The sequence below is a fragment of the Molossus molossus genome, unplaced genomic scaffold, assembly GCF_014108415.1.
Source record: "Molossus molossus isolate mMolMol1 unplaced genomic scaffold, mMolMol1.p scaffold_m16_p_1, whole genome shotgun sequence".
Classification (NCBI taxonomy): Eukaryota; Metazoa; Chordata; class Mammalia; order Chiroptera; family Molossidae; genus Molossus; species Molossus molossus.
Window position 1 is genome coordinate 122,318,739 of NW_023425344.1, and position 19,995 is coordinate 122,338,733.

The 19,995-nt window shown below is 39.3% G+C and overlaps 1 protein-coding gene across 1 annotated transcript in view; it reads right to left on the bottom strand.

Moving 5' to 3' along the window:
• The window catches only part of LOC118637829 (autophagy-related protein 2 homolog B-like), a 79,215-nt gene that overhangs the window by 12,766 nt on the left and 46,454 nt on the right, over positions 1-19,995 (bottom strand). Inside the window, 4 exon segments of the mRNA XM_036273470.1 lie at positions 6,956-7,106; positions 7,835-8,007; positions 8,403-8,560; positions 19,660-19,802. Of these exon segments, the coding sequence (XP_036129363.1) occupies positions 6,956-7,106; positions 7,835-8,007; positions 8,403-8,560; positions 19,660-19,802 (625 nt within the window).

A 19,995-nucleotide genomic window follows, 5' to 3' on the forward strand; every position in this document is an offset into this window, starting at 1 on the left:
GACAATATTTAACTGCAACTGAAAGCATATTCATAGTGTCTCCTCCAACACCATCTGAAGAAGCTCTACTGAGGCCATTTTCTTCAGAGGAATAAATAGTAGGTTCCAACCAATGTGAGTGCGCTGAACTGGGCAGTAGTACTTCTGTAGGAAGAATCACTCCATCCACTATGCCTGCATCCACATTGAGGTGAAAAACAGCAAAGTGATTACTGGAAATTAGCTCACGAACTTCTATAACTGAAAACAAAAAACATGTACTTCCATTGAATACAACATGATTCTAGAGGCAAAATAAGCAAAAACCAAATTGGTGTTAGTCATCCATCCCTTTCTACTGATGCTCGTATAACTGACAGTACCCAACTTCAAAAAAATTAAGATTTAAAATGCTAGGATAGAGAGGAAAAATGGCTGAAGAGTGAACGGAAGCTACACAGACTATCTCCCAGAACCAAACTGGAATTACAACTATAACACAGACAAATCCACGGGAAAAAGCAACAGAAAAGCAGCTTGGAGGACCATATAATGAGGGACACTGACTCCATCCCGGTAGGCCTGCGAAGGCGCGGAGCGGGGGCTGGGAGCCCAGGGTCGGCAGCTCGGCAGCAGCCTCAGCTGGGAGCGGTGCCCTTGGGTCACACTCCCAGGCGTCTCCACAGCGCAGAGCCTGGACAGAGGCTGAAATAGCCACAGCCACGCACCTTGGGCTCCGGCAGAGGGAGGGCAGACTGGACTGGAGGGCAGACTGGAGCTGTGTGGGGACACTCGGGATTTGGAGGGCGCTCAGAGCTTGGGCTGAGTGCAGCCACACAATACTGTGGCCACATTGTTCCTTCCCAGGGCTCTGAGGAAAGGCGGCAGCCCCTCCCTCCCTCGGAGACCCAACCCCACCCTGTGGGCCATTGAAGTGCTAATTGAGGCTCACTAACAACCAGCATCTGCCCCACCCTCATGAAAGCCCCTCGGCTGAGCACCAGAGGGAGTTTTTCAATCAACTGACAACCCAAAACTCATCAAATAACCTAGACTGCTAGCCTCCAGGCAAAAAGCTAGAGGATAACAGTACCTTTCCTGGGCTGGCAACTTTAACCAGGAAAGTAAGACTTGACAGTGGTGTTCAACGTGGGTCCTCCCTCGCTCATCTAAACACAGGAGAGGGAGCCACAAACAGCAGAACACCAACACCCACAGGGAGAACTTGACAGGCTCCAAAGCCCACAGTGGTAGCCAAAATGGTGAAACACAGAAACAGAAGCCAAATGAAAGAGCAAGAGACCTCCACTGAAGATGAGATCAATGTGGAGCAATTAGGCATGTTAACAGAGCTAGAATTCAGAGCCATGATCTTGAGGAAGCTGAACACCATGAGTAAGGACACAGAGACACTGAAAATAAGCCAATTGGATATTAAAAACAAACAAGAAGAGATAAAAAATGACATATCAGAAATGTAAAACACATTGGAAGGTTTAAAAAGCAGAGTAGAGGAAGCTGAGGACCGAATCAGTGAATTAGAAGACAGGGTAGAAAAAATCAACCAATCAGAAAAACAAAAGGAAAAAACTATTAAAAAACAGGAAGACAGCTTAAGAGAACTATGGGACAACTGGAAACGTAACAATATTCGCATCATAGGAGTCCCCGAAGAAGAAGAAAATGAGCAAGGGATAGAGAATATACTCAAAAAAATATTGACAGAAAACTTCCCTAATTTGGTGAAGGAAGAAGGCATTCAAGTTCAAGAAGCACAGAGAGCCCCAAGTAAGAAGAACCCAAACAGGCCCACAACAAGACACATAGTAATTAAAATGCCACAAATTAAAGACAAAGAGAGAATCCTAAAAGCAGCAAGAGATAAGCAACAGGTTACCTACAAAGGGAATGCCATAAGGCTCTCAGCTGACTTCTCACAAGAAACACTACAGGCCAGAAGAGAATGGCATGAAGTAATCAAAGTCATGAAAAACAAGAATCTGAATCCAAGACTACTCTACCCAGCAAGGCTATCATTCAAAATAGAAGATCAAATAAAGAGCTTCCCAGACAAAAAAAGGCTAAGGGAATACATTAGCACCAAACCAGCACTGCAAGAAATGTTAAAAGCACTGCTGTAATTAGCAGTAGAAATGGGAAGAAAAATAGAACCACACTAAACAAAAATGGCAATAAATAAGTACATATCAATAGTCACCTTAAACGTAAATGAATTGAATGCTCCCATAAAAAGACACAGAGTAGCTGAATGGATAAGAAAGCATGACTCATCTATATGTTGTTTACAAGAGACCCACCTCTCAACAAAAGACTCACATAGGTTGAAAGTGAAGGGATGGAAAGAAATTTTCCAAGCAAATGGAAAGCAAAAAAAAGCTGGGGTAGCAATTCTCATATCTGATAAAATAGATTTCAAAATGAAGACCATAACTAGAGACAAAGAAGGCCACTATATAATATTGAAAGGATCTATCCAACAGGAAGATATAACCTTGATAAACATATATGCACCCAATATAGGAGCACCAAAATATATTAAAAATCTTCTGGAGGACTTTCAAGGAGAAATCGACAACAATACAATCATAGCAGGGGACTTCAACACCCCATTGACAGCACTGGATAGATACTCTAGGCAAAAAATTACCAAGGAAACAGAGACTCTAAATGAAGCACTAGACCAAATGGATTTAATAGATATCCACAGAGAATTACACCCCAAAACTACAGAATACACATTCTTCTCAAGTGCACATGGGACATTCTCAAAGATAGACCACGTGATAGGACACAAACTAAATCTCTACAAGTTCAAGAAGATTGAAATCATATCAAGCATCTTCTCAATGTTTCACAATGGCATGAAACTAGAAATCAATTGCAACAAGAACATTCAAAGACATTTCAACACATGGAGGCTAAATAGCATGTTATTAAACAATGAATGGGTCACCGAGGAGATCAAGGAAGAAATTAAAAACTTCCTGGAAACCAATGAAAATGAACACACAACAACACAAAATCTATGGGATGCAGCGAAAGCAGTTCTGAGAGGGAAGTTCATAGCACTACAGGCCTACCTCAAAAAACAAGAAAAAATCTAATTGACTTTCGAACCTCACAACTTAAAGAATTAGAAAGCAAACAAAAGGAAAACCCCAGAGCAAGTAGAAGGAAGGAAATAGTAAAGATCAGAGCAGAAATAATTGACATAGAGACCAAAAAAACAATTCAAAGGATCAATGAAACAAAGAGCTGGTTTTTCGAAAAGATAAACACGATTGATGGACCCTTAGCTAGACTCACCAAGAAACAAAGAGAGAGAACCCAAATACACAAAATCAGAAATAAAGGAGGAGAAGTAACAACCAACACCACAGAAATACAAAAGATCGTTAACAACTACTATGAACAACTATATGGCAACAAATTCGACAATCTAAGCGAAATGGACAAATTTCTAGAAACACACAGTCTCCCAAAACTATTCCCGGAAGAGATAGAAAACTTGAACAGACCAATAACAACTAAGGAAATTAAAGAGGTAATCAAGACTCTCCCAGCAAACAAAAGCCCAGACCCAGATGGCTTCACAGGGGAGTTTTACTGAACATTCAAAAAGAACTAACACCCATTCTCCGCAAACTCTTTCAAAAAATTCAAGAAGAAGGAAGACTTCCAAACTCGTTCTATGAAGCCAGCATAATTCTAATTCCAAAACCAGAAAAAGACACTACAAAGAAAGAAAACTACAGGCCAATATCCCTGATGAACATAGACGCCAAAATCCTGAACAAAATATTGGCAAATCGGATCCAGAAATACATCAAAAAAATTATTCACGATGACCAAGTGGGATTCATTCCAGGGATGCAAGGCTGGTACAATATTCGCAAATCAATAAACGTGATACACCACATAAATAAAATGAAGAATAAAAACCACATGATCATATCAATAGATGCTGAAAAAGCATTCGACAAAATCCAGCACCCATTTCTGATAAAAACGCTCAGCAATGTAGGAATAGAGGGATCATATCTCGACATAAAAAAAGCCATATATGAAAGACCTACAGCCAACATCATACTCAATGGACAGAAACTAAAAACATTTCCATTAAGAACAGGAACAAGACAGGGATGTCCACTTTCGCCACTCTTATTTAACATTGTACTGGAAGTCTTAGCCACAGCAATCAGACATGAAGAAAAAATAAAAGGGATCCAAATTGGAAAGGAGGAAGTGAAACTGTCATTATTTGCAGATGACATGATATTGTACATAGAAAACCCAAAAGACTCCATCAAAAATCTATTAGACTTAATAAATGAATTTGGCAAAGTAGCAGGATACAAAATTAACGTCAAGAAATCGATGGCATTCTTGTACACCAATGATGAACTCACAGAAAGAGAAACTGAAAAAACAATCCCATTTACCATCGCGCCCAAAAAATTACGATACCTAGGAATAAACTTAACCAAAGAAGTAAAGGACCTATTTGCAGAAAACTACAGGGCATTGAAAAAAGAAATAGAGGAAGATATAAAAAAGTGGAAGCACATACCCTGTTCATGGATTGGAAGAATTAACACCATTAAAATGTCCATACTACCCAAAGCAATCTATAGATTCAATGCAATCCCCATCAAAATACCAACGACATATTTCATAGAACTAGAACAAATATTTCAAAAGTTCATATGGAACCAAAAAAGACCCCAAATAGCCACAGCAATCTTGAAAAAAAAAGAACAAAGTAGGTGGGATCACAATACCAGATATCAGGTTATACTACAAAGCGACGGTAACCAAAACAGCCTGGTACTGGCACAAGAACAGGCATATAGACCAGTGGAACAGAACTGAAAACCCAGAAATGGACCCAAGGCAATACGCTCAATTAATATTTGACAAAGGTGGCAAGAGCATACAGTGGAGTAAAGACAGCCTCTTTAATAAATGGTGTTGGGAAAATTGGACAGCTACATGCAAAAAAATGAAACTAGACCATCAACTTACACCATACCCAAAAATAAACTCAAAATGGATAAAAGACTTAAATGTGACCCGTGAATCCTTAAAAATTCTAGAAGAAAATGTAGGCAACAAAATTTCGGACATCATACGGAGCAGAATTTTCACTGATACATCACCTAAGGCAACAGAAATAAAGGAGAAAATGAACACATGGGACTACATCAAACTAAAAAGCTTCTGCACAGCAAAAGAAACAATCATCAAAATGGAAAGGCAACCCACTGTATGGGAGAACATCATTGCCAATGATGTATCAGATAAGGGGTTAATTTCCAATATATATAGAGTGCTCATACAACTCCACAAAAGGAAGACAAAGAACCCAATTAAAAAATGGGCAGAGGAGATGAATAGACACCTCTCCAAACAGGACATACAAATGGCCAAAAGACATATGAAGAAATGCTCAACATCACTAATCATCAGAGAGATGCAAATTAAAACAACAATGAGGTATCACCTCACACCTGTCAGAATGGCCACCATCAAGAAATCATCAAACAACAAGTGTTGGTGAGGGTGTGGAGAAAAGGGGACTGTAATACACTGCTGGTGGGAATGCAGACTGGTGCAGCCGCTATGGAAAACAATATGGTGCTACCTCAAAAAATTAAAAATTGATCTTCCATTTGACCCAGTGATCCCACTTCTGGGAATATACCCTAAGAAGCCTGAAACACCAATCAGGAAGAATATATGTACCCCCATGTTCATAGCAGCACTATTTACAATAGCTAAGATCCAGAAACAGCCCAAGTGTCCACCAGTAGACAAATGGATAAAAAAGCTGTGGTACATATACACAATGGAGTACTATGCAGCGGTAAGAAAGAAAGATCTCTTATCCTTTGAGACGACATGGAGGGACCTGGAAAGTATTATCCTAAGTGAAAGAATCCAAGTAGAAAAAGATAAATACCACATGGTCTCACTTATATACGGAATATAATGAACATAACAGTCTGAGATATACAGTAGACCCAGAAACATGGAAGTAGGGCACAGACTGACATCCTTCAGAAGAGGGGATGGTGGGTTGGGGGGATGGGAAGAGATAAAGCACAGAACTTATATGCATGTATGCATGACCAATGGACATGGACAACTAAGCCGTGGTCGGGGCGGAGGTGGGGTGGGGTGGGGGGTGCCGATGGGGTAAATAGGTAAAATATCTGTAACAAAAAAATAAATAAAAATTCATTTAAAAAAATGCTAGGATAATTAAATTAGATAGGTAAATCTGGAAAGTATTAAGAATGTGCAGTACCTCATGTCTACTTACAAAGTAACACAGCAAATGTGCTCAAAGAATAGAAAATTCTGTTACCAAAAGGAAATACTGCTTGAAAATAAAGATCAGTTCCATCAACTGATCAATAGATGATGAGAGATGGTATACCCACAAAATGGAATATTTAGCAATAAAAAGGAATGAAATACTAATATACGTCAATAAACCTGGAAAACACAATGCTAGTCGCAAAAGGCCATTCTTTGTATGATTCGAGTCGTAGGTAACATCAAGGATACTAAATCCATAGAGACAGAAAGCAGACTAGTGCTGGGGGGATGGGAATGCTTTCAGAGGGTTCTAGCTAAAGGGTATAGAGTTTCTTTTGAGGGTAATGAAAATGTTCTAAAGTTGATTGTGATTATGGCTATACAACTCTGAAATACTAAAAACTACTGAAATGTATACTTTAAATGGGTTAACTGTATATGATACATGAATTATATCATATTGGAAAAAAAAACAAAAAACTTCCAATTTGCTTTGCCAGTGGAATCAGAACACCCCACAGAAACTAATTTCTAATATCAGAGTTCTATTCTAAATAGATTTTTTTTTTAAACAGAATTCGAACATGTCTAAACAGGAGTGAACAAAACACACATTTAACATCTGCCCTACCTTTGTGGTACAGGCTGAAGGGGCTGCAGTGAAGGCAGATGTAGTGCTTATCATCAAAACCTTCGTATTTTGTCACACAAAATAACGAACCACTACTGAACTCCAGCCAGAATTCACCATGTTTGTTTTCCAATAGATCTCCATTATCTTGCTAAAAGGAAAATTAAAGATCAGAAAACATAGGTGTCATTATTTAAATGCAGAAACCCTGGGACAAAAATCTATCATGTTGCAGCCAGGTGGTCTGACTCCTGATCCATCTGACACAGTGGTGTGAAAACTGAAAAACTAAATGGGGCCTCTTCTGTCGAATGAATCCCTGTGCTTCATCCTCCTTGATAATGGACAAATTACTAGTTATCATCCCAGGAGAAGAACCAGCACGTGATTTCCAAAGGAAGGTGTATATAACGTTTGTCTTTTGATCTGCAACGGAAGGTAAATTTCCAAAGCTGCTGTCGTCAGAAAATTGATCTTTAGTCACTGAAACCACCTCAAACTACCTCAATTACAGGATGTGTTATCATGGTAAATTTAGAATAAGATGCACTTGGCCCTGGTCAGTGTGGCTCAGCGGTTAGTGCATTGACCTTTGCACCAAAGGGTCACAGGTTTGATTCCTGATCAAGGGCACATACCTGGGTTGCAGGTTAGATCCCTGGCTCTAGTTGGGGCACATTCGGGAGGTGGTCGATCCATGTGTCTCTCTCTCTCACATCAGTGTTTCTCTCTTTTTCTCTCTCTCTCCCTCCCTCCCTCCCTTCCCTTCCACTCTCTCTAAAACTCAATGAAAAAAGTATCCTCAGGTGAGAATTTGATAGATAGATAAAATACAATAAGATGCACTTGAAGAAATACTTTAGATTTGCAAATCCTTACCTTTACATCTGTAAACACTGCTATTAATCCGTGATTAATATTCAGAAGAACAGAGAGAAAACTCTGTGAGTTCTTGCTCTGAGAGTCGAGTTTTTTTTTCCTACGGGAACGATAGTTGGGATCAAGAGTAGAAAAATACTGCAAAGTCTCCTCCTCAGATCCACTTTCCTCATCTATGAGAAATAAATGTCACAGTTACATGGTTCTGACAGTTTATCTTTAAAAAACAGCAACTTGAATATTATCACAAGAATATTTATTTATTTTACAACCTGTTTATCTTTACAAACAATTTGGTATGACAATAAAAATGTACATGCTATATTTTTTTACTTTATCACTGAGCTTCACTGAAGACAATGTATATACTATCACTAAAAAGATAACATTTAATTAATAATATTCTCAATATACAGATAGGAACAGGAAAATATAAATTACTAAAAGATAATATAAAATATAAATGAAAAAGTCATCAAAGAAACATTTTTAAATCCATTAACTGAAAAGGCTACTATTGTACTGATAAACCAGGCAGTGACATCAGAACAAAATTCAAACATATTACCATAGTGAACTGTAGATTTAAATGGACTAAAACTATCCTTGTTGAAGGTATTGATCAGCTGGCTGGTTACTGAAAGCCCAATACCATATGAAATATTTTCAAAAGTCTCCACTGGTGAAGGAGCTGTTGGTTCCCACAGCAGCAAGTCATTAAAGATCCTGTAAAGTCAAAGTTGAAAAGTAAGTACATAATTCCTAGTTAACTATAGGAAAAAACTTTAAAGAATATCCTTTTAAGAAATTGCATGAATAATAATTTTTCTAAATGGTGAAATAGAAATTAGATCCTACAAAAGTTTTCATTTAAATATCAATTATGTTCATACAATGGGAAAATATCTGATATGGCTATAATGGAAGGCAGTAAGAAAAAAATTTGTACAAGTAGATACCTAATTAGATACTTGTCTAGTTTTGCCTATGTTACATGCATCAAATTACATACATCTACGTGCACTTTAAAGAAGGGAGTTAATTTAAAAAATTTTAAAACAACAAAAGGAAGACGGCTCACATATGTGAGAGCTCTCTAACTACAGCAGATCATGAATTGTCTCATCGACTCTCCCACCAATGCAGGGAGCAGCCAAGGCAGAATCCTTACTCTCACTTCACACTTGAAGAACCTGCCTCATAAAGTTTAAGGGACCTGGTCACGGTCAAACAGCTAATTAGTGGGATAATGGGACCAGGGACCAGAGCCCAGATCACGGCCAGCTCCCAATGCACTTTTCCATTACTCGCTTTCTCTGGGGATATCTGGTTTCCCTCTTCACCAGAAAGCAGTCTCATTGGGAAGACTGCATGAGATGAAGAATGCATACAGAACAGGGAATAAAGGAAGGAAGGAAGGAAATCTTTCTAACTAGCTAGCTAGCTAAGTCAATACTGGTGACTGATGGGGCGACAGATGTCAAGCTAGGCTACCACCAGAAATATTTGTCTCTACTCAGATGTCCTTTTGCCCTTACCCTCCCCTCATCACCCATCTCTATATTTTCATGAAAACAAGGACTTCAGAGTGTCTTCTATGAAGCCTTTTGTTACAATTTGAATCTGTAGCATCTCCTTCACATATACATAATTCAACCACAGCACCTATGACATGCTACTGCATTTTCTTATTTCCTAGACTGCAGCCCTTCAGAGAGAGGGGCCCGTATCTGAATCATCTTCATATGTGCCCAGCGCAGTGGCTCCCACAGAGCAGGCAGTGAAGGTTTGATGATCAAGGGACCAGTACGTGACTCACATGGAAGGACTGCCAAGAACACAGACTCACGTAAAGCCTAGTGTGAATGCCAAGCAAGGTGCCAATGTAGCCCTGTGATGATGATGTAGTGATGATGATGTAGCCCTAGCCCCTTCCTGTGAAAAGCCACTTATCTAGGAGATTCCCAGGCCAATTCCTGAGCTTCTGAAGCCCCAGAAGTATAAACCAGGACTGAGGACTGAGGACTGTGACTCACAGTAGACTATAATCCCCACCCAGAAGGACTATTTTTGGAAGCATCTCTAGGTGAAAGACACCAGGGCGAAAGGGCAGAAGTATGTCTCATCTAGGACACCCTGACAGCTGTCCCCCAAAACTGTGTGGTGCTCATCTGCTCACTGCTTCTTAGACATATGTATTAAAGCAAAAGAGTTTAAATCCAGATCTTAGTCTAAACTCCTATATAAATACACAGTGAAGGTATAAAATTAATCTTCTCAGGAAATGCTCTTCCTTTACCGTATTCCCTACAACTATCCTCTCATCTGCATAGATTAAAGAGAAACTATTACTTAAAGTAAAACCTAGAGTTCATGGTACATAAATAAAATTTCATATGATTTTTCTGTTTTCCTTATTTATATTTTGGTCTAAGCACAGTCTTGATAGCATTAATACTATAAAATATCAGGTAATGTTTTTAATAACGAGAAAGAAAACACAAGATATTTAAGGACCAATCACCATGATTCTGTGACTATGAGCCTGAAACATAACAGAAGCTCAATAAATACTTAATAAAAAGTTAGAATTATATTTATATTCTATTCTAAAGGACTATTAACTCAGAAAAAAATTCTCTTGTACCTGAGACTGTCTTTTTAAAAAGAGCTAATTGGCCAAGGCACCAAAGGAGTGACCCAGTATTTTAAATGTGTGAAGTAAAGATAGAGTTGGTTATAACTCCTGTTCAGAGAAGTTTTTATAAGAATTATAAATATATAAGGACGTTATGGAGACACTGGCAAAACGTGAATGGGATCTGAGGATTACAATATCCTCACCCGAGGACATTTTTTCCATTTTTTTTGTTGAGGTAGAGTGGGAGGAAGAGAGAGAGAGAGAGAGAGGGAGAGAGAGAGAGAGAGAGAGAGAGAGAGAGAGAGAGAGAGAGAAACATCGATGTGAAAGGGACACATCGAGTGGCTGCCACCTGCTCGACCAACCAGGGCCGGGGACAAACTGCAACCGAGGTACGTGCCCATAGCGGGAACTGAACCCGGGTCTCTCGGGACCGCAGGCCGATGCTCTAACCGCTGAGCCAAACTGGCCAGGGCAGGATTACAATATTAACATCCTCACTGTGACTGGTGAACTGTGGTTATGTGGAAGATGTCCTCGTACATGGAACATACACACTCAAGTGCTCCAAGTTGAAGGGGCATCAGGTTAGCAACTTACTCTCAAAGGGTTCAGGGAAGAGAGTTATTTTAGCTGTACTTGCAACTTTTCTACAAGTTTAGGAATGTTAACATTTTTAAATCATATTTATTTTATTTTTTTATTTATTTTTTATCCTCATCTGAGGACATTTTTCCATTTTTTTGTTCAGATAGAGTGGGAGGAAGAGACAGGAAGAGAGAGAGAAACATCGACATGAAAGGGACACATCCAGTGGCTGCCACTCGCACGACCAACCAGGACCGGGGACAAACTGCAACTGAGGTCCATGCCCTTAGAGGGAACCGAACCCGGGTCTTTTTGGACCGCAGGTCGATGCTCTAACCGCTGAGCCAAACAAGCCAGGGAAAATCATATTTATTTTAAAATGTATAAATATATACTAAGCTAAATACGGGACAAAGAATTCACACCCTGAGGAACTTACATATGACTTACATGACCCACAGGGTGAGGGACTTCAGAATTTACCTAATTCTAGGGGCCTGAGAGCCCAAGTGGGCAGAGTAAGATAGAACAGAATGCTCTTAACCAACCCTCATTTGACCAACTCCCAGATGAACCGATACTTGCTAGTTCCCTGATTTAAGCAATCAACTACCCCATCTATCACACTGACAGATGTCCCCACGTGCAGACTGCCAGCCGCTGGTACAGACTACTCTCTAGCACAGCTGAGAACTTCTCCCACTGGCTGAGCCCTTTGTTTTGTCTATTCACTGTGAGTCAATAGTGTCTGACCTCAAATCTGCTCATCCCAGCTGTATTTATTATTGTAAGTATAGTTTAATTAAATGTTGTGCTAACTCAGGACTTTTAAGTCTACAGGGTGGAAAAAGTCTTAAAAGCTAGAAGGGCCCTGGCCAGTTTGGCTCAGCGGTTAGAGTGTCGGCCTGCGGTCCGGAGAGACCCGGGTTCGGTTCCCGCTAAGGGCACGTACTTCGGTTGCAGTTTGTCCCCGGCCCTCGTTGGTCATGCGGGTGGCAGCCACTCGATGTGTCCCTTCACGTCGATGTTTCTCACTCTCTCTCCCTTCTTCTCTCTCCGTCCCATTCTATCTGTGCAAAAAATGGAAAAATATCCTCGGGTGAGGATAAAAAAAAAAAAAAAAAAAGCTAGAAGGACTTTGCACTCAGATTGTTTTGAAATTATTTATTTTTTTACTCCACTCCAAAGAAATTGAAACTGAAAATTATAGACAAAGCCTCCTGGGTATACATTACGCAAAAATTCCAAGTAATGATCCATGCTGAAAAACAGGCCTTTCCCTATATTTAAAAAGAAATGGTAAATAAACACATTTATAAACTGCATATTTAAGGCATGTATCACTGTTCTAATGTCCCAATTTAACCAACCAAATAATACAGAAAAAAAATATATATTAAGCCCTTTTGATCTGAGCTTGCCCTTGAACTAGTCACTCCACTTTGCTCAGTTTTAGCCTTGCATATGTGTAGGCTCTTAGTAGACATTCCTCAAATATAAAATAAGAAAAATAGTCTAGAGAATATACTAAAGTAGCTTCCAAACTTTATATCAAATGTAAACTCTAACAGTTAAAAATATTATAAAAGCTCACTAATGTGAATGTTTAAATTATATGCAACTATTTATAAATTACGTATATTATAAAATAAATATAAAATTTTAAAGTTTTTTTTTAAATTAAATAGAAGCACTAACACTTTCCTCCTACAGTCAATGGACTATCCTGTGAATCTCATCTTCAAGATCTTTCTGGAACTTAATTTTCTGATTCTAAGACCATCAGTCCTGGTCACAAGTAGTCAGTGAGGAGATGCCGAGCTTAATATTAACAATTTAGGAATAAAGGGCCAGTGATATTTGATACCAAGCAAATCTACAGCTGGAGGTTTCTGAAGATTGGCAGAAATTAGAATAACCGCTTACATGTGGAAGCTAGTGGTGACAGACCTAAGGACATCTTTATCCAGAACACACATGGCCACCTTCAGGGATGCAACAGAAGAGATTCCTTCCGTGGGTAGAAATGATAACAATCACAAATGACTGCTGAGTGTTTTCTATGCGCCAGCACTGTTCTGAGAATTTTCCAAGTGTTGCATCATTTAACTCTCCCAACAACCCACTGAGGCCAACACAAGTATTGCCTCCATTTACAGATGAGGAAGCTGAGCTCATGCAGGCTAGGTAAACTGTCCAAAGTCTTCACAGTCTATGACCTTCAACTCTAGAATGTCATTTATTTAAACATATTTTCTTGGTGTATATATATATTTAAGGGACTTTAAATAAAATAAATTTACATTTTTATTTTATTTTTTTATATGAATTTTTATTTATTTTTTTGTTACAGATATTTTACCTTTTTACCCATTGGCAACCCCCACCCCACCCCCCCTCCACCCTGTCCCCGGCTTAGTTGTCCATTTCCATTGGTCATGTATACATGCATATAAGTTCTGTGGTTTATCTCTTCCCACCCCCCCCACCCCCCATCCCCGCTTCTGAGGGATGTCAGTCTGTGCCCTACTTCCATGTGTCTGGGTCTACTGTATTCCTCAGACTGTTATGTTCATTATATTCTGTATATAAGTGAGATCATGTGGTATTTGTCTTTTTCTGCTTGGCTTCTTTCACTTAGGATAATACTTTCCAGGTCCCTCCATGTCGTCTCAAAGGATAAGAGATCTTTCTTTCTTACCGCTGCATAGTACTCCATTGTGTATATGTACCACAGCTTTTTTATCCATTCGTCTACTAGTGGACACTTGGGCTGTTTCCAGATCTTAGCTATTGTAAATAGTGCTGCTATGAACATGGGGGTACATATATTCTTCCTGATTGGTGTTTCAGGCTTCTTAGGGTATATTCCCAGAAGTGGGATCACTGGGTCAAATGGAAGATCAATTTTTAATTTTTTGAGGTAGCACCATATTGTTTTCCATAGCGGCTGCACCAGTCTGCATTCCCACCAGCAGTGTATTAGAGTCCCCTTTTCTCCACACCTTCGCCAACACTTGTTGTTTGATGATTTGTTGATGGCGGCCATTCTGACAGGTGTGAGGTGATACCTCATTGTTGTTTTAATTTGCATCTCTCTGATGATTAGTGATGTTGAGCATTTCTTCACATGTCTCTTGGCCATTTGTATGTCCTGTTTGGAGAGGTGTCTATTCATCTCCTCTGCCCATTTTTTAATTGAGTTCTTTGTCTTCCTTTTGTGGAGTTGTATGAGCACTCTATATATATTGGAAATTAACCCCTTATCTGATACATCATTGGCAATGATGTTCTCCCATACAGTGGGTTGCCATTCCATTTTGATAATTGTTTCTTTTGCTGTGCAGAAGCTTTTTAGTTTGATGTAGTCCCATGTGTTCATTTTCTCCTTTATTTCTGTTGCCTTAGGTGATGTATCAGTGAAAATTCTGCTCCGTATGATGTCCGAAATTTTGTTGCCTACATTTTCTTCTAGAATTTTTAAGGATTCACGGGTCACATTTAAGTCTTTTATCCATTTTGAGTTTATTTTTGGGTATGGTGTAAGTTGATGGTCTAGTTTCATTTTTTTGCATGTAGCTGTCCAATTTTCCCAACACCATTTATTAAAGAGGCTGTCTTTACTCCACTGTATGCTCTTGCCACCTTTGTCAAATATTAATTGAGCGTATTGCCTTGGGTCCATTTCTGGGTTTTCAGTTCTGTTCCACTGGTCTATATGCCTGTTCTTGTGCCAGTACCAGGCTGTTTTGGTTACCGTCGCTTTGTAGTATAACCTGATATCTGGTATTGTGATCCCACCTACTTTGTTCTTTTTTTTCAAGATTGCTGTGGCTATTCGGGGTCTTTTTTGGTTCCATATGAACTTTTGAAGTATTTGTTCTAGTTCTATGAAATATGTCGTTGGTATTTTGATGGGGATTGCATTGAATCTATAGATTGCTTTGGGTAGTATGGACATTTTAATGATGTTAATTCTTCCAATCCATGAACAGGGTATGTGCTTCCACTTTTTTATATCTTCCTCTATTTCTTTTTTCAATGCCCTGTAGTTTTCTGCAAATAGGTCCTTTACTTCTTTGGTTAAGTTTATTCCTAGGTATCGTAATTTTTTTGGAGTGATGGTAAATGGGATTGTTTTTTCAGTTTCTCTTTCTGTGAGTTCATCATTGATGTACAAGAATGCCGTTGATTTCTTGACGTTAATTTTGTATCCTGCTACTTTTCCAAATTCATTTATTAAGTCTAATAGATTTTTGATGGAGTCTTTAGGGTTTTCTATGTACAATATCATGTCATCTGCAAATAATGACAGTTTCACTTCCTCCTTTCCAATTTGGATCCCTCTTATTTTTTCTTCATGTCTGATTGCTGTGGCTAAGACTTCCAGTACAATGTTAAATAAGAGTGGTGAAAGTGGACATCCCTGTCTTGTTCCTGTTCTTAATGGAAATGTTTTTAGTTTCTGTCCATTGAGTATGATGTTGGCTGTAGGTCTTTCATATATGGCCTTTATTATGTTGAGATATGATCCCTCTATTCCTACATTGCTGAGCGTTTTTATCAGAAATGTATGCTGGACTTTGTCAAATGCTTTTTCAGCATCTATTGATATGATCATGTGGTTTTTATTCTTCATTTTGTTTATGTGGTGTATCACGTTTATTGATTTGCGAATATTGTACCAGCCTTGCATCCCTGGAATGAATCCCACTTGGTTATGGTGAATAATTTTTTTGATGTATTTCTGGATCCGATTTGCTAATATTTTGTTCAGGATTTTGGCGTCTATGTTCATCAGGGATATTGGCCTGTAGTTTTCTTTCTTCGTAGTGTCTTTTTCTGGTTTTGGAATTAGAATTATGCTGGCCTCATAGAACGTGTTTGGAAGTCTTCCTTCTTCTTGAATTTTTTGTAATAGTTTGAGGAGAATGGGTGTTAGTTCTTTTTGAATGTTCGGTAAAACTCCCCGGTGAAATCATCTGGGCCTGGGCTTTTGTTTGCTGGGAGAGTCTTGATTACCTCTTCAATTTCCTTAGTTGTTATTGGTCTGTTCTAGTTTTCTATCTTCCGGGAATAGTTTTGGGAGACTGTGTGTTTCTAGAAATTTGTCCATTTCGCTTAGATTGTCGAATTTGTTGCCATATAGTTGTTCATAGTAGTTGTTAACGATCTTTTGTATTTCCGTGGTGTTGGTTGTTACTTCTCCTCTTTCATTTCTGATTTTGTGTATTTGGGTTCTCCCTCTTTGTTTCTTGGTGAGTCTAGCTAAGGGTCCATCAATCTTGTTTATCTTTTCGTAAAACCAGCTCTTTGTTTCATTGATCCTTTGAATTGTTTTTTTGGTCTCTATGTCATTTATTTCTGCTCTGATCTTTACTATTTCCTTCCTTCTACTTGCCCTGGGGTTTTCTTTTTGTTTGCTTTGTAATTCTTTAAGTTGTGAGGTTAGACAGTCAATTAGAAATTTTTCTTGTTTTTTGAGGTAGGCCTGTAGTGCTATGAACTTCCCTCTCAGAACTGCTTTCGCTGCATCCCATAGATTTGTGTTGTTGTGTGTTCATTTTCATTGGTTTCCAGGAAGTTTTTAATTTCTTCCTTGATCTCCTCGGTGACCCATTCATTGCTTAATAACATGCTATTTAGCCTCCATGTGTTGAAATGTCTTTGCATGTTCTTGTTGCAATTGATTTCTAGTTTCATGCCATTGTGATCTGAGAAGATGCTTGATATGATTTCAATCTTCTTGAACTTGTAGAGATTTAGTTTGTGTCCTATCATGTGGTCTATCTTTGAGAATGTCCCATGTGCACTTGAGAAGAATGTGTATTCTGTAGTTTTGGGGTATAATTCTCTGTAGATATCTATTAAATCCATTTGGTCTAGTGCTTCATTTAGAGTCTCTGTTTCCTTGGTAATTTTTTGCCTAGAGGATCTATCCAGTGCTGTCAACGGGGTGTTGAAGTCCCCTGCTATGATTGTATTGTCGATTTCTCCTTGGAAGTCCTCCAGAAGATTTTTAATATATTTTGGTGCTCCTATATTGGGAGCATATATGTTTATCAAGGTTATATCTTCCTGTTGGATAGATCCTTTCAATATTATGTAGTGGCCGTCTTTGTCTCTAGTTATGGTCTTCATTTTGAAATCTATTTTATCAGATATGAGAATTGCTACACCAGCTTTTTTTTTGCTTTCCATTTGCTTGGAAAATTTTTTTCCATCCCTTCACTTTCAACCTATGTGAGTCTTTTGTTGAGAGGTGGGTCTCTTGTAAACAACATATAGATGAGTCATGCTTTCTTATCCAATCAGCTACTCTGTGTCTTTTTATGGGAGTATTCAGTCCATTTACGTTTAAGGTGATTATTGATATATACTTATTTATTGCCATTTTTGTTTAGTGTGGTTCTATTTTTCTTCCCATTTCTACTGCTAATTACAATAGTCCTTTTAACATTTCTTGCAGTGCTGGTTTGGTGCTAATGTATTCCTTTAGCCTTTTTTTGTCTGGGAAGCTCTTTATTTGATCTTCTATTTTGAATGATAGCCTTGCTGGGTAGAGTAGTCTTGGATTCAGATTCTTGTTTTTCATGACTTTGATTACTTCATGCCATTCTCTTCTGGCCTGTAGTGTTTCTTGTGAGAAGTCAGCTGAGAGCCTTATGGGGTTCCCTTTGTAGGTAACCTGTTGCTTATCTCTTGCTGCTTTTAGGATTCTCTCTTTGTCTTTAATTTGTGGCATTTTAATTACTATGTGTCTTGTTGTGGGCCTGTTTGGGTTCTTCTTACTTGGGGCTCTCTGTGCTTCTTGAACTTGAATGCCTTCTTCCTTCACCAAATTAGAGAAGTTTTCTCTTATTATTTTTTTGAATATATTCTCTATCCCTTGCTCCTTTTCTTCTTCTTCGGGGACTCCTATGATGCGAATATTGTTACGTTTCCAGTTGTCCCATAGTTCTCTTAAGCTGTCTTCCTGTTTTTTAATAGTTTTTTCCTTTTGTTTTTCTGATTCGTTGATTTTTCTACCCTGTCTTCTAATTCACTGATCCGGTCCTCAGCTTCCCCTACTCTGCTTTTTAAACCTTCCAATGAGTTTTTCATTTCTGATATGTCATTTTTTATCTCTTCTTGTTGGTTTTTAATTTCCAATTGGCTTATTTTCAGTGTCTCTATGTCCTTACTCATGGTGTTCAGCTTCCTCAAGATCATGGCTCTGAATTCTAGCTCTGTTAACATGCCCAATTGCTCCACATTGATCTCATCTTCGGTGGAGGTGTCTTGCTCTTTCATTTGGCTTCTGTTTCTGTGTTTCACCATTTTGGCTATCACTGTGGGCTTTGGAGCCTGTCAAGTTCTCCTGGTGTTCTGCTGTTTGTGGCTCCCTCTCCTGTGTTTAGATGAGCGAGGGAGGACCCACGTTGAACACCACTGTCAAGTCTTACTTTCCTGGTTAAAGTTGCCAGCCCAGGAAACGTACTGTTATCCTCTAGCTTTTTGCCTGGAAGCTAGCAGTCTATGTTAATTGATGAGTTTTGGGTTGTCAGTTGATTGAAAAACTCCCTCTGGTGCTCAGCCGAGGGGCTTTCATGAGGGTGGGGCAGATGCTGCTTGTTAGTGAGCCTCAATTAACACTTCAATGGCCCACAGGGTGGGGTTGGATCTCCAAGGGAGGGGCTGCTGCCTCTCCTCAGAGCCCTGGGAAGGAGCAGTGTGGCCACCGACCTGAGTGGCTGCACTCAGCCAAAGCTCTGAGCGCCCTCCAAACCCCGAGTGTCCTGACACAGTTCCAGTCCAGTCTGCCCTCCCTCTGCCGGAGCCCAAGGTGAGTGGCTGTGGCTGTTTCAGGCTCTGTCCCGGCTGCGCTGTGGGGCCACCTGGGAGTGTGACCCGAGGGCGCCGCTTACAGCTAAGGCCGCTGCCGAGCTGCCAACCATGGGCTCCCAGCCCAGTCTCGTGCCTTTGCAAGCCTACCGGGATGGAGTCAGTGTCCCTCGTTGTATGGTCCTCGCAAGCTGCTTTTCTGTTGGTTATTCCCGTCGATTTGTCTGTGTTATAGTTGTAATTCCAGTTTGGTTCTGGGAGACAGTCTGGGTAGCTCCGTTCACTCCGCCGCCATCTCTAAATTTACATTTTTATACAGAAGTTTTTAAGTTAGAGTTTATCATTCAAATAAGATCCTTTTTTGAACTCTGAGAAGGGATGCTCCTTTACAAAGATTCCAGGATTCTGAGTCTATCCCAGTATCTGTTGCTGTCTACATAATTATCTCCCAACTCTACACATGTCATTGCACACACAGAAGAGGTATTTGCTCAGTACCTATGGTAAGATGACAGGGCAACCAGCCAACATGAGGGCAAAGGGAATAAATATCTCACACACAAGTAACACAGTTACCAGACACACTGGTCAGGAAACTACTATGACGAGAGCACACCGTTAATAGTAATGGTTCTATAATCAGCACCATACAAAGCACACTGAGGTGGGAGATAATACTGAAGCAAGGAAAGAAAAGGGGGAATAGGGAGGTAGGAAGGCAGTTAGGCAGAAAAGTCCAACCCAAAGATTCAACTAAGTGTGTTTAACTCACCTATTATAAAGCTTCTCATAAAAGCTTTTATTAGGTAGTGTTATATGAATATTGGGTAACGTAAGTCCCAACACATAGTGAGAATTGCTGATTGCTTTATCCTGAAACTCTGTCATTTCTACAGGGTCTCCTGGCATCACCATCTAAAATATAATAGTTTAGTGCACAAAAATTCATCAAATAACCATCATATGTTTAAAATAGTAGTTGCATCTTCTTACTCTAGACATAGAACCTTATATGTCAGCAATAAGCATGTAACTTTAAACTTTAACGAAGAAAAAAAAATATTATTCAACCCTGGAGTTAAAAACCTAGGGCAAACAGTATATTATT